The sequence below is a fragment of the Salmo trutta genome, chromosome 19 (assembly GCF_901001165.1).
Source record: "Salmo trutta chromosome 19, fSalTru1.1, whole genome shotgun sequence".
NCBI classification, from domain to species: Eukaryota; Metazoa; Chordata; class Actinopteri; order Salmoniformes; family Salmonidae; genus Salmo; species Salmo trutta.
The window spans coordinates 26,553,606-26,575,256 of NC_042975.1; the positions used below are offsets into that span (position 1 = coordinate 26,553,606).

Genomic DNA, 21,651 nt, shown 5'->3' on the forward strand with positions numbered 1-21,651 from the left:
AGTATTAACATTTTCTATAAAATATACCAATCAAATGTTAAAGCATATTGTTTATTTGAAAATCTTTAATGGCTGAGGCATGAACACATGGCAACATAATGAATGCTAGGTACATTAAAATGAATAAATAAAATACTTTAACTACACATGCAATAAGGCAATGAAAAAAAGTATTTTTTTGTTTGTTCTCTCTGTATGTACAGGTGAGGCGCACAATGAATTATAACATACTATTTCACATTATTATCTTAGATCGAACGACAAAGCACCAACTGTGCTTCCGTATACCAGTAAATTCTGCAACTATTGAGCAATGACTAGTGTGGCGTATGAGACCACAGCAATCTCTTATGACAGCGTGCCCTCTTGTGGTGAGTCCACATATGAGCGACACAGTGGAAAGCAGATGCCTGAAGTCAATTCTCAAATGATTTTGCAAGGAGTGGCACTTAAGTTGATGATCAAGGAATTGCGGTCAAAGTACATCACAATTTGAAAGAAGTTAAAACAGTATTGAACTCAAGCGAAAAAAACAGATGCAGAAATATCATGGCCATTCTTTACAACTAGAAGTATCGACAACTAATAATGTGATTTAAACCGGTATTTAAATGCTTTTGGCTTTGAATCCAACACATTAACACCTAACATTTCTGGTGTGAGTCCCCAAATAACCTTGGCATATCACTGCACATTGTTCAGTCTGTTGTACCTGAGTCCAGAGGACAATGACAAAACCTCCGTGTTCAACGGGGTTTCAAATTCAAAAGGAAAGATATTTCAATTATTCATATATTAACAGATTTCTCAAATGTGTCGAAGCCACATCCTTGGGAGAAAAAAAACGTAGGTACAAAGAAAATACATTAGTTCAAAACGCATACCGAGACACCTTAAAAATGGGGCCATATTCTGTAACGTATAAACAAGAACGTTGTACAAAGTGTTCTTTCCCAGAGGAGGCAGCAAAGCAAGTCTGAGGTAGTGCCAATTAAGTTCTTCATTTCACTAAATATCATGGTGTATACATGACTTGGATCACTTTGTCTTCTCTGCCCAATCAATATGTTATTGTCTGGAAAATGAACAGTCTGGATAGGAAAAAACAAACCCTTACAAGCAGCAGTCCAACTGCACACTGATTAGCAGAGCGCAAAATTCAGATAGGGCACATATACTCCCTTCATTTTTAAGTATGACATTAAAAAAAGGACACTCACTTTAAAATACGTAAGCTATTCACAGAATTAACAATAAGGCTTAACCGTGAAACCACTACCACTGGTGGTATTAAAACAATTACACAAAATAATGACATCAGAAATGTTTCATTAGTTCACCAGTCAATGTTAGCACTACATGGAATACATTCTGAGATTACGTACGTCATTCAGGCTTAGAGTTACTTCACCTACTGCAATTACAGTGAAATGTATGACATGGAGCCCTGTAATACTGCAATCCAACTAAAATATTCACATTCATTGGCTTTAGCACAAACCACAGAATCAAATGCTGGCGTATCTAGCTACAAACTGTATGTACGACTACGACCCAACCAAAACTAACATGGTCACCATTAGGGTGAAGAGGGAGTGGGAATCATGAGTCAAGTATTCCCCAACAACAGTTACTGCTGCTGCACAATAAGTCCATAACTATTCCTTACTTCAGCCTAAGCACACTCAGAAACAAGGAAATGCTTAGAGCCACACAATAAGACTGGAGGCAAGCACAAATGACCATACAAGGGTCAAAGGCTTGGCAATAGAGGCCACGTCAAGCATTCTCCCTCTCCCTTAGATGCCTATGCATGGGACCGAGTCCTCTTCCCCTTACAATTTACAGCGCTTCCAGACCTGTCACAACCAGCACAGTAGAAATGCTATCCATTATGGCACAGTGGGTAAAGGATATAGGGTGTGGTGTTGAGGCTGCTACGTGAGGATGTGGGCCGTGGAGGGGATGGACACAAACTCGCGCAGGATGTTTTTAGCCGTCTCCAGGTTGTTCTGGGCGATCATCAGGGCCTTCTGGATGTCCTGGAACGAGTAGCCCTGGCTCATCAGATGCTCTATCTCCCCGTTGATGGGTAGCGCCACACCGGGAACGGGCCCCCCTCGGGAGCCAGCCAACGAACTGGCGGCAGGGGGCAGGGCATCTGGGGTAAAGGGGCGGGGCCGGTGGTCTGAGTTGACCCGGCGTGGGAGGGGCTTAGGGGGGCGCTCGGGGTCCTGACCTGATGCAAACGTAGCTGGGAGAGAGGAGAGAACATGTTCATGGTGTTTGATAAATATAACTCAACATGACAAAGCAAGAGAGGAAAAGGACTGAAAACTCTAATGCTGAGTTACATACAGGCATCTATGGAAGGGCTGTCCATTGATAGGCAGCTGAAGGCGGCCGAGGTGCCGGTGACGTCAGAGAGGGTGCGCCTGGCGGGTGCTGGGGGAGCCTGGGGTCGGGGGTAGTCATACTCATACTCATCCTCATCATCCATCTCCTCTACCATATGGTGCAGGGGAACCGCAGGGGGAGGGATGAGGTAGTCTGGAGGGTGAACAAGAGGATTAAAGGGATAAAAAGAGTGATATGAATACCCTGAACACAGGATATACACTAACGTTCAAAAGTTTTGGATCACTTAGAAATGTCCTTGTTTTCCATGAAAACATACATGAAATGAGTTGCAAAATGAATAGGAAGTATAGTCAAGACGTTGACAAGGTTATAAATAATGATTTTAAATTGAAATAATGTCCTTCAAACGTTGCTTTCGCCAAAGAATCCTCCATTTGCAGCAATTACAGCCTTGCAGACCTTTGGCAATCTAGTTGTCAATTTGCTGAGGTAATCTGAAGAGATTTCACCCCATACTTGGATCGGTTTGATGGGCACTTTTTACGTACCATACGGTCAAGCTGCTCCCACAACAGCTCAATAGGGTTGAGATCCGGTGACTGTGCTGGCCACACCATTAGAATACCAGCTGACTGCTTCTTCCCTAAATAGTTCTTGCATAGTTTGGAGCTGTGCTTTGGGTCATTGTCCTGTTGTAGGAGGAAATTGGCTCCAATTAAGAGTCATCCACACGGTATGGCATGGCGTTGCAAAATGGAGTGATAGCCTTCCTTCTTCAAGATAGATTTATACAGGGTAAAAGGTCCCACTTTACCACCACCAAAGCACCCCCAGACCATCACATTGCCTCCACCATGCCTGACAAATGGTGTCAAGCACTCCTCCAGCATCTTCATTTTTTCAGCGTCTCACAAATGTTCTTCTTTGTGATCCAAACACCTCAAACTTAGAAACTTGTCCATAACACTTTTTTCCAATCTTCCTCTGTCCAGTGTCTGTGTTTTTTTGCCCATCTTTTCTTTTTTATTGGCCAGTCAGAGAGGGCTTTTTCTTTGCAACTGCCTAGAAGGCCAGCATCCCAGAGTCGCCTCTTCACTGTTGACGTTGAGACTGGTGTTTTGCAGTTACTATTTAATGAAGCTGCACAGCTTTTTGTGCATATGGAAAATGTCTGGGATCTTTTATTTCAGCTCATGCAACATGCAACCCATTGCATGTTGCCAGTTGAGGACTTGTCCTCTTGCTCAGTTGTGCACCGGGGCCTCCCACTCCTCTCTATTCTGGTTAGAGCCAGTTTGCGCTGTTCTATGAAGAGAGTAGTACATAACGTTGTACGAGATCTTCAGTTTATTGGCAATTTCTCGCATGGAATAGCCTTCATTTCTCAGAGCAAGAATACACTGACGAGTTTCAGAAGAAAGTTCTTTGTTTCTGGCCATTTTGAGACTGTAATCGAACCCACAAATGCTGATGCACCAGATACTCAACTAGTCTAAAGAAGGCCCATTTTATTGCTTCTTTGATCAGAACAGTTTTCAGCTGTGCTAACATAATTGCAAAAGGGTTTTGTAATGATCAATTAGCCTTTTAAAATGATAAACTTGGAGCTAACACAACGTGCCATTGGAACATAGGAGTGATGGTTGCTGATAATGGGCCTCTGTACGCCTATGTAGATATTCCTTTAAAAATCAGCTGTTTCCATCTACAATAGTCATTTACAACAATGTCTACACTATTTCTAACGGTAGTGCACATTCTCCACTTGATGAGATACATAACTGTAATCTGATTGTGGCCACATTCATTGAGATAGTATGTTTCTCGTCAGGTGTACAGTCGTGGACAAAAGTTTTTAAAATGACAAATATTCATTTTCACAAAGCCTGCTGCCTCAGTTTGTATGATGGCAATTTCCATATACTCCAGAATGTTATGAAGAGTGATCAGATGAATTGCGATTAATTGCAAAGTCCCTCTTTGCCATGCAAATGAACTGAATCCCCCAAAAACATTTCCACTGCACTTCAGCCCTGCCACAAAAGGACCAGCTGACATGTCAGTGACTCTCTCGTTAACACAGGTGTGAGTGTTGACGAGGACAAGGCTGGAGATCACTCGGTCATGCTGATTGAATTCGAATAACAGACTGGAGGAGTCAAAAGAAGGGTGGTGCTTGGAATCATTGTTCTTCCTCTGTCTAACATGGTTACCTGCAAGGAAACACGTGCCGTCATCATTGCATTGCACAAAAAGGGCTTCACAGGCAAGGATATTGCTGCCAGTAAGATTGCACCTAAATCAACCATTTATCGGATCATCAAGAACTTCAAGGAGAGCGGTTCAATTGTTGTGAAGAAGGCTTCAGGGCGCCCTAGAAAGTCCAGCAAGCACCGTCTCCTAAAGTTGACTCAGCTGCGGGATCGGGTCACCACCAGTACAGAGCGTGCTCAGGAATGGCAGCAGGCAGGTGTGAGTGCATCTGCACGCACAGTGAGGCGAAGACTTTTGGAGGATGGCCTGGTGTCAATAAGGGCAGCAAAGAAGCCACTTCTCTCCAGGAAAAGCATCAGGGACAGACTGATATTCTGCAAAAGGTACAGGGATTGGACTGCTGAGGACTGGGGTAAAGTCATTTTCTCTGATGAATCCCCTTTCCGATTGTTTGGGGCATCCGGAAAAAAGCTTGTCCGGAGAAGACAAGGTGAGCACTACCATCAGTCCTGTGTCATGCCAACAGTAAAGCATCCTGAGACCATTCATGTGTGGGGTTGCTTCTCAGCCAAGGGAGTGGGCTCACTCACAATTTTGCCTAAGAACACAGCCATGAATAAAGAATGGTACCAACACGGCCTTCCCTGTAGCTCAGTTGGTAGAGCATGGTGTTTGCAACGCATGGTGTTTGCAATGCCAGGGTTGTGGGTTCGATTCCCACGGGGAGCCATGTATGAAATGTATGCATTCACTACTGTAAGTCGCTCTGGATAAGAGCGTCTGCTAAATGACTTAAATGTAAATGTAAAACACATCCTCCGAGAGCAATTTCTCCCAACCATCCAGGAACAGTTTGGTGACGAACAATGCCTTTTCCAGCATAATGGAGCACCTTGCCATAAGGCAAAAGTGATAACTAAGTGGCTCGGGGAACAAAACATCAATATTTTGGTCCATGGCCAGGAAACTCCCCAGACCTTAATCCCATTGAGAACTTGTGGCCAATCCTCAAGAGGTGGGTGGACAAACAAAAACCCACAAATTCTGACAAACTCCAAGCATTGATTATGCAAGAATGGGCTGCCATCAGTCAGGATGTGGCCCAGAAGATAATTGACAGCATGCTAGGGCGGATTGCAGAGGTCTTCAAAAAGAAGGGTCAACACTGCAAATATTGACTCTGTATCAACTTCATGTAATTGTCAATAAAAGCCTTTGACACTAATGAAATGCTTGTAATTATACTTCAGTATTCCATAGTAACATCTGACAAAAATATCTAAAGACACTGAGGCAGCAGACTTTGTGAAAATTAGTACTTGTGTCATTCTCAAAACTTTTGGCCACGACTGTAGACATGCAAAAGACGCCAGTGTGATTCAAGTTGCATGATGGTTTTCTGATTGTACAAAGGGTATGACTTATGTAACTTCATGTGCAATCAGAAAAGTGAGAATAGAGATCCTTCATCCATCTCCATGTACCTGACTCTGGGGGCTGCTGGGGCAGGGAGGGCAGAGGGAGGGGCTCAGTAGCACTAGCCTGGCCCTGGATGTTACACATGGACTCATACACCTGAGGGTCCTCACAGTCCACATCACACGCCACAGTCCTAGGAGAGAAGGGGGGAGGGGAGAGAGAGGTAGGGATGGAGGAAGATAAAGGGCAGAGGGAGGGGCATCAGAACAACCTTAGTCAGGACCCTGCACTGATCATAATCCACCTGGTCACCTCATAGTGATAGTCTTGAGCACTCACCGTGAGTCGTGGTTAGTGGGTTGGAGCGGTGGTGGTGCAGGCATGACAGCACCCGCCATGACGCAGGAGGGTCCTGCTGCAGGGAGAGAGGTGGGGCTCATGTACTCATTCTCCTCATCACTCCCAGATGACTTCTCACCAGTAGACTCCAGTTGAGGCCTAACAGAGAACAAGACAGACTGAGCCAGGTAACACATACAACACATTGAATTACCGATCAGTCACTATGAGTTACTACAGGGTAAAGACAATCTAAGTCCCAGAGAGCCTCTGATTCAACCAATCACGTCAGGAATGGAAGGCCACTATTACATTTGGGGCGGCAGGTAGCCTAGTGGTTAGAGCGTTGGACAAGTAACCGGAAGGTTGCAAGATCAAATCCCCGAGCAGACAAGGTAAAAATCTGTCGTTCTGCCCCTGAACAAGGCAGTTAACCCACTGTTCCTAGGCCGTCATTGAAAATAAGAATTTGTTCTTAACTGACTTGCTTAGTTAAATAAAGGTAAAATATAAAAAATAAATTAAATCTAGAGTTTTAGTGCTGGACTAGAATAAAAATCTGCATTTCCCATAACTCTTCAGGGCAAGAGTGACTTCTCTCTATTGAACATCTACATTACATCCATACCACATTTCATCCATATCTATACAAATGCCATACCCGACTGCCAGGGAGTAGATAGCATTGGTCGCTGCTAGCGGCTTTGCTCTGTGGATGCAGTCACTGTCACTGGGTCCATTGGTCTGTGGGGGGGCCTTGGCTACGTGCCGGGGAACCATGTAGTTGGAGGCCCAGTTGGGCTCTGGAGGGGTGCATGGCAGAGGTCTCCTTTGGAGCCGGCCCTCTGGGGGTCCAAGGGGAGAGGGGCGTTCGGGTGGGGGAGGTGGGGGTAACTCTCGCAGGGCAGGAGGGAGGGGCAAAGGTTTGTCTCTGTGGAGGGCTGCAATCTGGGGAGAGCAGATATTAATGACTGTATGCAATACTGTCTCTCTGGATTAGAGTGTCTGCTAAATTAGTCAAATGTAAAAGTCACATGACATGCATGGGCACACCATTATACACATAAAGAAAGCTTGAATTTGATTAGGTCTTCCACTTGCCTTGGTTGTTGCTCCTTGGCCCGGGGCCCCTGGGGAGCTGGGGGGCTTCTGCTGCAGCAGGTCCAGCCGGGGAGGCACGGGGGGCAGCGGCGTCACAGGGGAGGGCGGACGCTCCACCTGAAAACACACAGGGGAGACATCAAAACAAGTAAGACGTGAGCTTGTTTCTACGACATGTAGATGAGGGAGATGGTTTTTTAGTTGTTGATTTACTGGGTGGTGTATCTAATTGGCGAATTCTGAAAACTACCAAGTCTTTAATAGATTGTCTTTTCACTTTTACCACAATGACACAATGATGATGTGAGATGGTGTGTGTAGGAGAAAGAGAGAGAACATGACAAAGCCTGGCTGGTCATAGATGGTGGCTGGGGGTCTTGCCTTGGTGCAGGCCAGCCTGCTCATAATGAGGTGGGGATCTTCCAGGCGCTCGTCATCGTCCTCTTCGTTGCTGGGGGAGACTGACAGGGAGCCCCCTCCTTCCACCCCGTAGGGCCCCTGGAAGCTGGCAAAGGAGGCCCCGCTGCTGCTGTTCTTGGGGTGGAAGGGGTCTACCACAATGGGCTCTGTGCCTTTAATCTCACAGCGGCAGAACGGACAGCCCTGCCCCTCCGATTCCTGGGAGAGAGCAATACTGCAGTTTAAAACAAAATCGGGCAAAGGGCCGATATCCACAAAGCTTCTCAGAAAAGGTCCAAGGAATCCTGTTAACCTGTTTTAAGAAGATAAAAAACCTCCCAGCTCAAGAATAGGTTTTAGGATGATGTTAAGACACTGCTCAGACATGCGGCATCGCCGGGCGATAAATTCTATATAGCATGCTTCAGACAACAGTGAATGTGACTGTACATCAAATGTAATGGTAAAACATTTTATATCATTTTTGCCTGACAATCACTTTGCCTAATCTTAATTAGCGCCCAATGTTGGCATGCATAACATTTATTTTAATCAGATTTCTATGGTTAAAAGTGGAATTTTCACAATATTATTGTTATCAACACACTCGTTGTCACTCCCGTTGAACAACTCTAAATCACTTTGGCACAGTAGGCATCAAGTCACTTGTCGATAATGTTGCATACAACACTATCAAAGTTAACACAAGCACTATAGTTTTCCGTTTGGAACGCAACATGTTGTAAAAAAAATATATATATATCTTCAATTGCAGTACTTTTAGGCATGCCCAATTTAGAGATTTTTTTTTTACAACATGTTGCGTTCCAAACAGATAACTTTAAATAACATGTAGGTAATTAAATAATCAAGTGGTTAAGTATTTTGGCACATCATATAAAACATGTCTTGTGAAATTGTCAAAAGTGCAAGAGATACTTTTACATGTAGGTCTAGATTATTTATGGATTGATGAAATATCAAAACATTCTGAACAACTCAAAAGCAATTGCATGTGACACAGGAAACACTGGCTCACTGAATTTTTCTATTATCAAGACACCTGTTGAAATGACAGAGTTTGACTGCATGATATTAGGTTGCTTTTGTGTAAATATTTTCCGTCCGGATTTTAATGAGGGCAGCTTATGATGCGTCCAAAAATATGTCGACTAGGAGTGACCTATGAGCGAAGAAGCTTCATGCATTGCTTTTAGTTTTGCCTATAAGAGTAGGATGTGCTATGTAGGTATAACCTCTCGTTCTCTCAGAGAATCTGTGAACATAAGTTCAATCAGGAGAAACGACAGGGATTATCCAGTCGCAGTACATTTTAATGACCTAAAACATGACATTTCTACCTTCAGATTTTGTGGCATAGACAAAGTTAAGGTATTCAGACAGGGGAGGTGATATAAATAATACTCTGAGTAAAAGAGAATTTTTTGGGATTTTCACTCTCCAGACATTATTTCCTAAAGGTCTTAATGATGAAATGCCTATGTATGTTATGCTGTAAATGTGAACATGAATTATTCCCCTATTTCAGATTACTCTGACGTTTTTCTTACGCTGTACTCAGCGATTTATGAAAACTTGCTTGGTAGGTTGATATCCTCATTGTGGTTTTACAGACGTGTTTAATACGGTTTATGTACACACTTTATTTAAATATTTATGAAATGAGTATTGTTATATTTGGAAGCAGTTATTTGTTTTCCCTCAACTCCAACCCAATTTTATGGGTGGAACGGATGTGGGTGGGGCTAGGTCTACATGAGGGTACTAATTTAAAAACTCAAAAGCTCTGACGAAGGCCGTGGAGCCGATACGTAAAGCTTATTAAAGAGCAGAGATACTATCAAGAGCAGAGATACTATCAAGAGCAGAGATACTATCAAGAGCAGAGATACTATCAAGAGCAGAGATACTATCAAGAGCAGTGTGCGGGTTTCTTCTTTTCATTTTACCCATAAGAGTAGGAGTAAAATGTCTAATGTCAGCACTTACGACCAATAAAATGTACAAAATGAATGTGAAACAATAGACAATCTTGCAGGATGACCTAATTCTGAGAAATACCTGCCAGGCAGTGAGACAGGAGGTGCACATGAGGTGGCTGCAGGGCTCTATCTTCACATCCTTGTCATTCTCTGCACAGATCTTACACAGCTGGAATGTGGAGCCCATCTCACAGTAGAGCTCGTACTGCTCCTGTAGCACAGAGAAGAGAAAGGATGAGTATCACACAAGTAAATGATACATCAGAAATGTCATCTCAGTGTATGAGATACTTCAATAGGACAAATATTTTCTGGCCCAATTCTGATTTTAGGAAACATCCACCTAAACAGACAGTATTGTGACATAAGATAGATTCATATACATCTGAATAAGTATACACATTTATGTTTAGGGCATTGTAAGCAATTGAAAATTACATTAGGCAGAAGTTTGAGTCACAAGTGAATCTGAAGTCTGAATTACGACCTGTAGTGAATGTTATGAACTTAGTGGACGTGAGAATGTGTCTGACCTGTGTGACTTTGATGTGGTCCTGTGGGGAGGGCTCACACAGCCCTGTGAGGTCTGGGTTCTGGGCCCGGCCGTCTGGGAACAGGTAGCTGAGAGAGCGAAAAATCTAAACATTTCAATGGCCAGTTGAAGCCACAGGCTAATTAAATGAGCAATTTTGTGATGATTGAAAGAGGTTGAAATCAGACTACAAACTACAGAGGAAACGTCACAACAGATTTTGCAAACGCCTTGACTGAACCAGAAAAGCTAGTATTTGGTAATTCTTTAATCTTGACTATGTCATACTCACAATCCCTCCCTGAATCCATCAATGAGGGCCTGAAAGAGGGGCTTGTTGTGGGGGATGGTCTGCAGAATGTTCCCATCTGCAGTGACGTAGCCGATGGCCCACTGCCCCAGCCGAGTGCAACTCAGTCTGAAGATATAACTGACAGAGGCAGACCACAGATGTGTGGTGTGAGAAAAGTTGAGTGTGTACATGTTGATGTACTTGGATGGTCTGTGATGTTTTTTTTTAATGCAAGTGTGCATGTCAAAATATTTACTTCAGCGTCAGGTGTGTGTGTGTGTCTCACCTGCCAGGCTTGTGGATGAACCTTTGCAGTCGGGCCTTAACCTCGTCGTAGGTGAGGAAGGCCATATACCCCGGGTGTGTGACAGCCAGGCTGTTCCAATTCCTCAGGAGAGATGACCATGGCTGCACAATACAACACACACACCACGGTCAGAACCCTTAAGCAACAACAGCTTGTCTTTGTATTGACAACAAATCTTAATCCTAGTTAACAAAGAAGAACTTGCGTTCTTCACCTGATATTTACGGCAACAGTGGTCACCAACGACGTTCTGGAGAACTATAGGGCGTGCATAATTTTGTTCAAAATAGACCAAAATAGCTTATCTATTTACTACTGTGAAGTGAGCTCATTTAAATGAGACGAATGGTAGCCTATCCTAACTTGTTGTAGGCCTATTGGCTATTTGAAGAACTTATTCTGCAATTATCATGGAAATAAAATACCAGGAAATAGATCAAATTAGGTTTTTGCTCTTCTCACTAAACGAAAATGATCTTGTTATAACACTGAAGAACAATATAAATGCAACGTGTACCCGCAAAACACCCGTCTCAACGTCAACAGTGAAGAGGCGACTCCGGGATGTTGGCCTTCTAGGCAGTTGCAAATCAAAATCCATCTCAGACTGGCCAATAAAAAGAAAAGATTAAGACGGGCAAAAGAACAGACACCGGATAGAGGAACTCTGCCTAGAAGGCCAGCATCCCGGAGTTGCCTCTTCACTGTTGACGTTGAGACTGGTGTTTTGTGGGTAGTATTTAGTGAAACTGCCAGTTGAGGACTTGAGGCGTCGGTTTCTCAAACTAGACACTAATGTACAGTCGTGGCCAAAAGTTGAGAATGAGACAAATATTACATTTTCAAAGTCTGCTGCCTCAGTTTGCCTCCCACTCCTCTTTCTATTCTGGTTAGAGCCAGTTTGCTCTGTTCTGTGATGGGAGTAGTACACAGCGTTGTACGAGATCTTCAGTTTCTCGCATGGAATAGCCTTCATTTCTCAGAGCAAGAATAGACTGACGAGTTTCAGAAGAAAGTTCTTTGTTTCTGGCCATTTTGAGCCTACAATCGAACCCACAAATGCTGATGCTCCAGATACACAACTAGTCTAAAGAAGGCCAGTTTTATCTCTTCTTTAATCAGAACAGTAGTTTTCAGCTCTGCTAACATAATTGCAAAAGGGTTTTCTAATGACCATTAGCCTTTTAAAATGATAAACTTGGAGCTAACACAACATGCTATTGGAACATAGGAGTGATGGTTGCTGATAATGGGCCTCTGTACGCCTATGTAGATATTCCATAACACCACCCCCCCCCCCCCAAAACAAACCGACCATTTCCAGCTGCAACAGTAATTTACAACATAAAACAATGTCTACACTGCATTTCTGATCAATTTGATGTTATTTTAAAAATGGACAAAAATGTTTTTGAAAGAAAAACAAGGACATTGCTAAGTGAACCCAAACTTTTGAACGGTAGAATACATGTGTGTATAGACTATGCATAGATTACACTGCGTGCACAATTATTAGACAAGTGAGTATTCTGATCTTATCATAGTTTCTATTCACATTTTCGAACTCCAAACCATATAAACTTGAATGCTTATTGGATTTACTCATTTTCAGGTGATATGTATTTGTGTAATGAGGGAGGGTGTGGCGAAAGTGAATAACACCTTATATCAAGGTGTGCATAATTATTAGGCAGCCTCATTACCCCAGGTAAAATGGGCCAAAAAAGAAATTTAACTGACACTGAAAAGCCAAAAATGTAAAATGCCTTTCAGACGGATGCGACACTCTTTAAATAGCTCAACTATTGAGGTGTGACCACTGGACATGCAAACGTTTTGTTGCGAATAGTCAACTGGGGCGCAAAAAACATATGGGGAAGAAAAGGCGCAAATTAACTGCAAAAGACTTGGGAGAAATTATACGTCAAACTACCAGGAACCCATTATCCTCCAGTGCCACCGTATTCCAGAACTGCAACCTACCTGGAGTGTTCAGAAGTACAAGGTCTCAAGTGCTCAGAGACATGCCCAAGGTCAAGAAGACTGAAACAAGACCACCACTGAATAAGATTCACAAGTTGAAGCGTCAAGATTGGGCAAAGAAATACCTGAAGACAGATTTTTCAAAGGTTTTATGGACAGATGAAATGAAAGTGACTCTTGATGGACCAAATGGATGGGCCCGTGACTGGATCAGTAATGGGCACAGGGCACCACTTTGAGTCAGGTGCCAGCAAGGTGAAGGAGGGGTACTGGTATGGGCTGCTATCATTGAGGATGAGGTAGTTGGACCTTTTCAGGTTGAAGATGGACTGAAACTCAACTCCCAAACCTACAGCCAGTTTCTGGAAGATTCTTTTGTCAAACAGTGGTACAGGAAGAAGTCCTCAACATTCTAGAAGGCCATGATCTTTATGCATCCAAGTACTCCACTGCTTGGCTAGACAGCAAGGGCCTCAAAGATGCCTGAATAATGACCTGGCCCGCTTCCTCACCTGACTTAAATCCTATTGAGAACTTGTGGGCCCTTCTCAAACATGAGATTTACAGTGATGAAGACAATACACCTTTTTGAACAGCATTTGGGAGGCTGTGGTTGCTGCTTCAGCGAAAATTGATCGTGAACAGATAAAGAAACTGACAGACTCCATGGATGGAAGGCTCATGGCAGTTATTGAAAATAAGGATGGCTATATTGGTCACTGAATATTTTTGAAAGGCCAAAAATGTTATATAATTGTCATTGTGTTACTTATCTGTTACACTTACTCTAAAAATTGAGAAAACAAGTGAGTTGAGAGAAATTATTTTTGTAATTTAGTTGCCTAATAATTGTGCACACTTATACATTTCCCTGAGAAAGACAAAACTCACTTTTCCTTTGTTAAACATTCAGGTTTGAGGTTCAATAACATTTTGGATTGACTGAGAGCATTGTGTTTGTTCAACAATAAAATTAATCCAGAGGAATACAATTTGCCTAATAATTGTGCACGCAGTGTATAAACAGAGTAGCAGCAGCGTAAAAGAGGGGTTAGGGTCACACAATACAAATAGTCCGAGTAGCCATTTGATAACCTGTTCAGGAGTCTTATGGCTTGGGGGTAAAAGCTGTTGAGAAGCCTTTTGGTCCTAGACTTGGCGCTCCGGTACCGCTTGCCATGCGGTAGCAAAGAGAACAGTCTATGACTGGGATCTTTGACAATTTTTAGGGCCGACACTGGCTGGTATAGAGGTTCTGGATGGCAAGCAGCTTAGCCCCGGTGATGTACTGAGCCGTACGCACTACCCTCTGTTAGTGCCTTGTGGTCAGAGGCTGAGCAGTTGCCATACCAGGCAGTGATGCAACCAGTCAGCATGCTCTCGATGATGCAGCTGTAGAACCTTTTGAGGATCTGAGGACCCATGCCAAATCTTTTTAGTTTCCTGAGGGGGAATAGGCTTTGTCGTGCCCTCTTCACGACTGTCTTGGTGTGTTTGGACCATTCTAGTTTGTTGCTGATGTGGACACCAAGGAACTTTAAGCTCTCAACCTGCTCCACTACAGCCCTGTCAATTAGAATGGGCTGCGTGCTTGGTCCTCTTTTTCCTGTAGTCCACTATCATCATCTCTGTCTTGAATACGTTGAGGGATAGGTTGTTATTCTGGCACCACCCAGCCAGGTCACTGACCTACTCCCTATAGGCTGTCTCGTCGTTGTCCGTGATCAGGCCTACCACTGTTGTGTCGTCTGCAAACTTAATGATGGTGTTTGAGTCGTGTCTGGCCACGCAGTCGTGGGTGAACAGGGAGTACAAGAGGGGACTGACCACGCACCCCTGAGGGGCTCCAGTGTTGAGGATCAGCGTGGCGGATGTGTTGTTACCTACCCTCACCACCTGGGGGCAGCCCGTCAGGAAGTCCAGGATCCAGTTACAGAGGGAGGTGTTTAGTCCCAGGGTCCTTAGCTTATTGATGAGCTTTGAGGGCACTAGGGTGTTGAACGCTGAGTTGTAGTCAATGAATAACATTTCTCACATAGGTGTTCCTTTTGTCCACTGGCAGGTAACCACTGCTGCACTACAAACTAAACATACAGGCAACTCTGCTCCAGCTCAATTCTCAAGGCTAATTTGAGGAAGTCATTTTGGTTTCCGTCTGCTCGGACTCAGACTGTGCCAACACTTGTGGCTTCTGTGCACACAAAGTCGAAGGAATTACTGTGAAGGCCCCACCCAGTTGAGACATTCAATAGAGGACGTACTGACTACTTTAACCACCCCACCCTAAATAATAATAGAGCAGCTATCTCTAGCTTTGTACTCACATGTCTTTATTGCCTCTGATGGAATAAAAAGGTACCCATGTTTTGTTAGCTTCTACAGTTATCAACACAGCAGTTGAGCTCTGTAAACATTTGGCTCCTCAGAGAACTTGATTGCGTAAAAGGTAGTTCTTTAGGGTGGTTAATTACTTATGAATACGATGACTGCTACAGTAAGTGGTCCTGAATTGAGTTAATGTAAGCCACTTTGTATTAATTTAGCGGATGCTCTTATCCAAAGTAATATGATGGTGAGTGGGTCAGGAATGGGAATTGGGAGCAGTGAAAGCAGGTTCCCTACATATTGGTGGTGGAAGGGGTGTACAACTATTTTGGTAGTGGATGAGTTGAGTTTCCAACATTCAATCTAAAGTGCTTTAGGCACCTGGAAAAGTTATTAAAACCCATGCATCATTATTTGCGTTTGAGAAATCATTACCTGGAAGAGCCTGGTGAAGATGTCAAACTCGAAGACGGAGATGTAGTCGTTACATGTGAGGTCGATGGTAGACTTCAGAGCCATGGCCTCCAGGCCTGAGCTGATGGGGTGGAACTCATGAAGAGCCTGGCGGAACATCCTCCATGGAACAACGGTCCTACAGAGAGGAGAGGGTTTAGTGATACAAAAGTAGTAATTATCCCCAGGCATGTTTTTAGTTGAGAGTTTGTTTCATTTTAACCCCTTTTGTAAATACAGCATCCCAACTAAGGAAATTTGATAAGATAAAGGAGCCAAAAAAAATAAAAAAAAATTTTAATAAAAACTCACTTATCACCAAAAGACCTCCTCCAGAAATCGGCGGCGTCGGCTTTGGTGATGCGGAAGTTGTCTCCTTGGAATAGGCCATTGGGAAAGATGGCTTTTAGCTCAGCCAGCATGTGGCTGAATATCAGCGACAGCTTGGTCAAGTTCCGCCTATGAAGAAAAGGTATGTCATCTTAGCGTCCTCAGACAAATCTCATCCCTGAAGTTGACCAATGGTAATGTATTTTCTTGACTTTGGCACCCCCGGGTCAAACATTTAAGGCTAGGTAGTACAAGCCTAGTCTTTTAGGATTGGATGCCTTTGAGTTGGGGTTGGTATACAATCATTCAGTTGTAAGAATGTGTGATGAGCTTCTTAGAAGTGTCATCTGCTGAGAACCCATTGCAAAGGCACACAACACCAAACCAATGTGTATGTTAACCTTTTTTACAACCAAACTATTGCGTGTGGTATATGAGTGCTAGCATGTCAGTTTCTTATAATGGCACAAGCATTTGTGCTATTTGTGAGTCAGAAGAATCACTGATAGCATCATTGCTTCCACAGAACTAGAATAAGATATTTATGATTGCTAAACTGAAACTAAAGTAAACAGGATGGGTTTTAGCTTAGCAATGTTTAAATCTGTGTAGAGGAAATATACCCTAAAAAGATCTGTTCGTTTAGCTTAAGTGGTTCTAACATCACCACTTCCCTTTATGCAACATAACCTGCAACTAAATAATAAATGCCCAATTCCTATTTTCTAGTATTTTTTGTTGTGGCTAAAATTGCAAAAAATATTTTCAAATAACACATGCTTAATAAATGGAACATTGGTTTGAGGTGTGTAGTAGTTTCTTGGAAATTGTATCTTCTCAGCATGCAGCACTCTGCCAGTCACAAACCACCATAGAGATTCAAAACACTGATAACGCAGCATCTCCCACCAGGGTCATTGGGGTGTTCCTGTTTTGAAGCTTCACTCAAGAGGAGGTTAACTCTGAGTTCAGCATAAATGCGCTTACACTCCGCTGCAAGTGGTAGAAATGTTTAACGAACCACATTAACTAAAAAACCAAGACATCACTTGAGAAACCCCCCCGAAAATAAGACATACCAGTAATCTTGACAACAAGAAAGGAAACATTTGATAGGATAACCTAGGCCTACTTTTCAAGTTGGGTTCTAGCCTTTGCGCTAATTTTGACCTCACCTGGTTATACAATCAACAACTACACCGAACAAAAATAAAACGCAACAATTTAAAAGATTTTACTGAGTTAGTTCATATACAGTGCATTCGGAAAGTTCACACCCCTTCACTTTTTCCACAGTTACATTAACCTTATTCTTAGATGGATTAATTATCCCCCCCCCCCCAATCTACACACAATACCCCATAATGACAGAGCTAAAACAGGTTTCTAGAGAGATGTGAGCAAATTTATTTAAAAAATAAATTAAAAAAACATATTACATTCACGTAAGTATTCCGACCCTTTACTCAGTACTTTGTTGAAGCACCTTTGGCAGCAATTACAGCCTCAAGTCTTCTTGGGTATGACGCTACAAGCTTGGCACACCTGTATTTAGGGAGTTTCACCCATTCTTCTCTGCAGATCCTCAAGTTCTGTCAGGTTGGATAGGGAGCATTGCTGAGATGTTTGATCGGGTTCAAGTCCGGGCCAATCAAGGACATTCAGAGACTTGCCCCGACATTCAGACTTCCCTCACTAAAATGCAAATCAATTTATAACATTTTTGACATGCGTTTTTCTGGATTTTTTGTTGTTATTCTGTCTCTCACTGTTCAAATAAACCCATCATTAAAATTATAGACTGATCATTACTTTGTCAGTGGGCAAATGTACAAAATCAGCAGGGGATCAAATACTTTCTTCCCCTCACTGTATATCTGTTGGTCACAGATACCTTAAAAAGGTAGGGGCGTGGATCAGAAAACTAGTCAGTATCTGGTGTGACCACCATTTGCCTCATGCAGCGCGACATCTCCTTCGCATACAGTTCATCAGGGTGTTAATTGTGGCATGTTGTCCCACTCTTCAATGGCTGTGAGAAGTTGATAGATATTTGCAGGAACTAGAACACGCTGTTGTAAACGTTGATCTAGAGCATAACAAACATGCTCAATGTGTGACATGTCTGGTGAGTATTCAGGCCATTGAAGAACTGGGACATTTTCAGCTTCCAGGAATTGTGTACAGATCCTTGCAACATTATCATGCTGAAACATGATGTGATGGCGGCGGATGAATGGCACGTCACTGGGCCTCAGGATATTGCCACGGTGTCTCTGTGCATTCAAATTGCCATCAATAAAATGCAATTGTGTTCATTGCGCCTAGTTTATGCCTGCCTGCCCATACCATAACCCTATCGCCACCTTGGGGCACTCTGTTCACATGAGCAAACCACTCACCCACCCAACACCATACACATGGTCTGTGGTTGAGGCTGGTTGGACGTACTGCCAAATTCTATAAAATGACAGAGGAGGCTTATGGTAGATAGAAGAACATTAGATTATCTGGCAACAGCTCTGGTGGACATTCCTGCAGTCAGCACGCCAACTGCACGCTCCGTAAAACTTGAGACATTTGTGGCATTGTGTTGTGTGACAAAACTGCACATTTTAGAGTGGCCTTTTATTGTTCCTAGAACAAGGTGCACCTGTGTAATGATCATGCTGTTTTAATCAGCTTCTTGATATACCACACCTGTCAGGTGGATGGATTATCTTGGCAAAAGAGAAATGCTCACTAACAGGGATGTAAACAAATTTGTGCACAATTTGAGAGAAATAACCTTTGTGCGCGTATGGAACATTTCTGGGATCTTTTATTTCAGCTCATGAAACATGGGACAAATACTTTAAATGTTGCAATTATATTTTTGTTTGGTTTATAAACTATTGCCTTGAAGAAACATGTTGGCTATAGTAGAAACAGACTGGCTACCAGCAGGCGCAATATCCCCCTCCATTTTACCTGGGCTGAGAGTTCTCCTCATACATGCGCTCCTTGGCCTCCTTGAACAAGCTCATGGTCTGCTTGATCTTATTGGTCAGGTTCTCCATCACTACCCTGAAGTACTCGTTCTCCCCGAGCGTCTCCATCTTGCCCTCGTAGCGCGACAGTATGGTGCGGAGGTGCTGGTAGGTGTCTGGCAGTAGGTCCAGGATGTATGGAGGGCTGTTCTTCAGCGCCACCTTAGGGTTCTGGCACAGACGCACCACCTGTGTGGGAAAGGGAGGGTGAGACGAGGTCAGAGGAACCTGGAGAAAATCTGTCACGCATACCAGAATGACTGGTCATATAACAATGGGTTCTCAGATGTTTCTCTTTCCCCACCCATTTATTGCTTTTTGTGAAGCTTACATTCTCTGCTCTACATCTGTCTATGCATGGGCTGTGTCAACACTTGATCTTTGTCAAGACAAAAACAAACTGTCTTGGTCATAATAATTGCTCAAGGTAAGTGGTTAGGAGAGCAAGTCTGGCCCTAGAAATTACAAGAACTGAAAGTGTCACTAGTAATATCATGCTGGGATGGAATTAAAACAACGACACAGGATACAGATGCACTTGTTTTGTTCTGCCTTTATGATCATATGTTCTATCACTTGTGTGGGCCGACTGCATGAATGGGGAAGATAGAGAGATATATTTGAATGTAGAGACAGATATATTTGAATGTAGAGACAGAATAACCAGTCAGGATGTATCATGACACACAGTGTGAGAGTAAATTTGGGGTATGAGTGACCTGGATATTTCCATGCAAGTGGAGAATTCAATATTTACATTGTGGCTCCTGCTTGTGGTTAAACCAATTATTTACAGTCTGGATGATGTTTGTAATTCAACTAGTTCATTCAACAAGGCCTAGCCAGTCCCTTGTTATTGTCTCAATTGTCTTATGACAGTACACCAAGTAGTCCTTATCTTTGTTTTTAAGAAAATACAATTCAATTCATATTTTTACAACACCAGCAGTAGGAAAGGAAACATACAACCTCAAATGATAGGCCAACACGATTGTATGACAAATGTATAAAACATGACAAAATAATTTGGTATCGTTGTTCTGGTTGAACAGGCCATTTGACACAGGGATCAGGTACAATTGTGTTCATTCAAACTGAGTCAGTGAGCAAAAACAAATATTGAAAAAAAACACGTGATAGTTCATCAATCACACATTTGAAAATAGACTTAGTTGTGAAACTCAATAGGCAAGTGTCTTCCTGCCAAAGACAACTTGTACACTGTTGAAATCAAAATACTGTACATTGCTCAATTAGCAAAATTTGTGAAATTCGGGCCATTTGGGGGAACAATGTATTGGAGACTATTTTATGAAGAAAAATAACTAATGTCTGAAAACATTTGCTTCATTTTGCAGAATAAATAGTATTTACATGATCAGTCGTGGTAATTGTTCCCCTCATTAAGAAAAAAAGACTGTCAAACTCTCTCTCCTATATTCTGTGACCTATTGTTTTGCTATTGCTACACTATGGACACTACAGTAAACCTGGTATTTCATATGTTGAGTATTCTTGACATTTAAATGCACTTACCATAAGATCTGAGGAAATTAGATAGCTTGTTACCTACCTTATCCATAAGTTTCCAGCATTTCTCCACCATTTTCTTGTCTACTACTGCAGGTTGGTGAGGCTGGAGAGGCTGGTGATGGGGCTGAAATGCGTCCTTCATCAAGCCGATGAGACCTGCGCCCCTCCTCGGATTTCCTGCCATGCTTCTGTCGCCGGCCGGGGGAGAGCCCCGAGGCGGTCAATGAATGACAATCCTGGGCACGTATTTACAGACAACTGTCGTGATTACTATCTCTATAGTTCTCTGATAAAGAGAGTAATAACCACACAAACCTTGCTAGACGAATAAAATCGTGAGCTTGCTAACTAGCTAATTTAAAGTACTCATCCGCCTTCTCATTTCGTCGGAAAAGACAGGCGTTTGCGTAACTCAACCTCCTGCCTATTTTTTTTATTATTTCTGACCCGTTTGTTATCTTTGGAGACGGGTAAATACAAAAGCGTACACTGCCTTATACCTTCAGACATTCAGCTAAATAGGAAAGTAACTACTATTTGTCTGTTTTCTTCCTATGTTTCAGCTTTTTTTGCCTGTAGAGTAAATTGGCTAACTTCCGGTTTGGAATGATCTTCAAATGTCAAAATAAAAGTCCTTTTGAAACCCATGAAATAATGCTCTTATGACAAATACGTTTTTAATGAATACAAAACAAACATTACCACGCTATCAAAACAAGAAAAAAAATGCTTTATTTAAGCAATAAGGTCCGAGGTGGTGTGGTATATGGCCAATATACCATGGCTAAGGGCTGTTCTTCCGAACGACACAACACGGAGTGCCTGGATACAGCCCTTAGCCGTGGTATATTGGCCATGTACCACAAACCCCCGAGGTGCCTTATTGCGATTGTAAACTGGTTACCAACATAATTAATGCATGACAAATAAATGTTTTGTTATACCCATGGTATACGGTCTGATATACCATGGCTGTCAGCCAATCAACATTCAGGATTCAAACCACCCAGTTTATATTATTCTATTCTGCC

General features: G+C 42.7%; 1 protein-coding gene across 1 annotated transcript; it reads right to left on the reverse strand.

Annotated features, from left to right (window-relative positions):
• Positions 1-37: 37 nt before the first annotated feature.
• On the reverse strand, positions 38-21,265 carry LOC115154245 (E3 ubiquitin-protein ligase CBL). The gene is made up of 15 exons (XM_029700271.1): positions 20,661-21,265; positions 19,029-19,276; positions 16,041-16,187; positions 15,711-15,867; positions 10,947-11,068; positions 10,661-10,798; positions 10,370-10,457; positions 9,916-10,047; positions 7,816-8,052; positions 7,435-7,551; positions 6,995-7,281; positions 6,334-6,492; positions 6,060-6,187; positions 2,359-2,550; positions 38-2,254 (listed from the first exon to the last, which is right to left on the reverse strand). Exons 1-15 carry the CDS (start codon positions 20,802-20,804, stop codon positions 1,938-1,940), a joined length of 2,613 nt encoding a protein of 870 aa, XP_029556131.1. The 5' UTR covers positions 20,805-21,265; the 3' UTR covers positions 38-1,937.
• Positions 21,266-21,651: the final 386 nt, after the last annotated feature.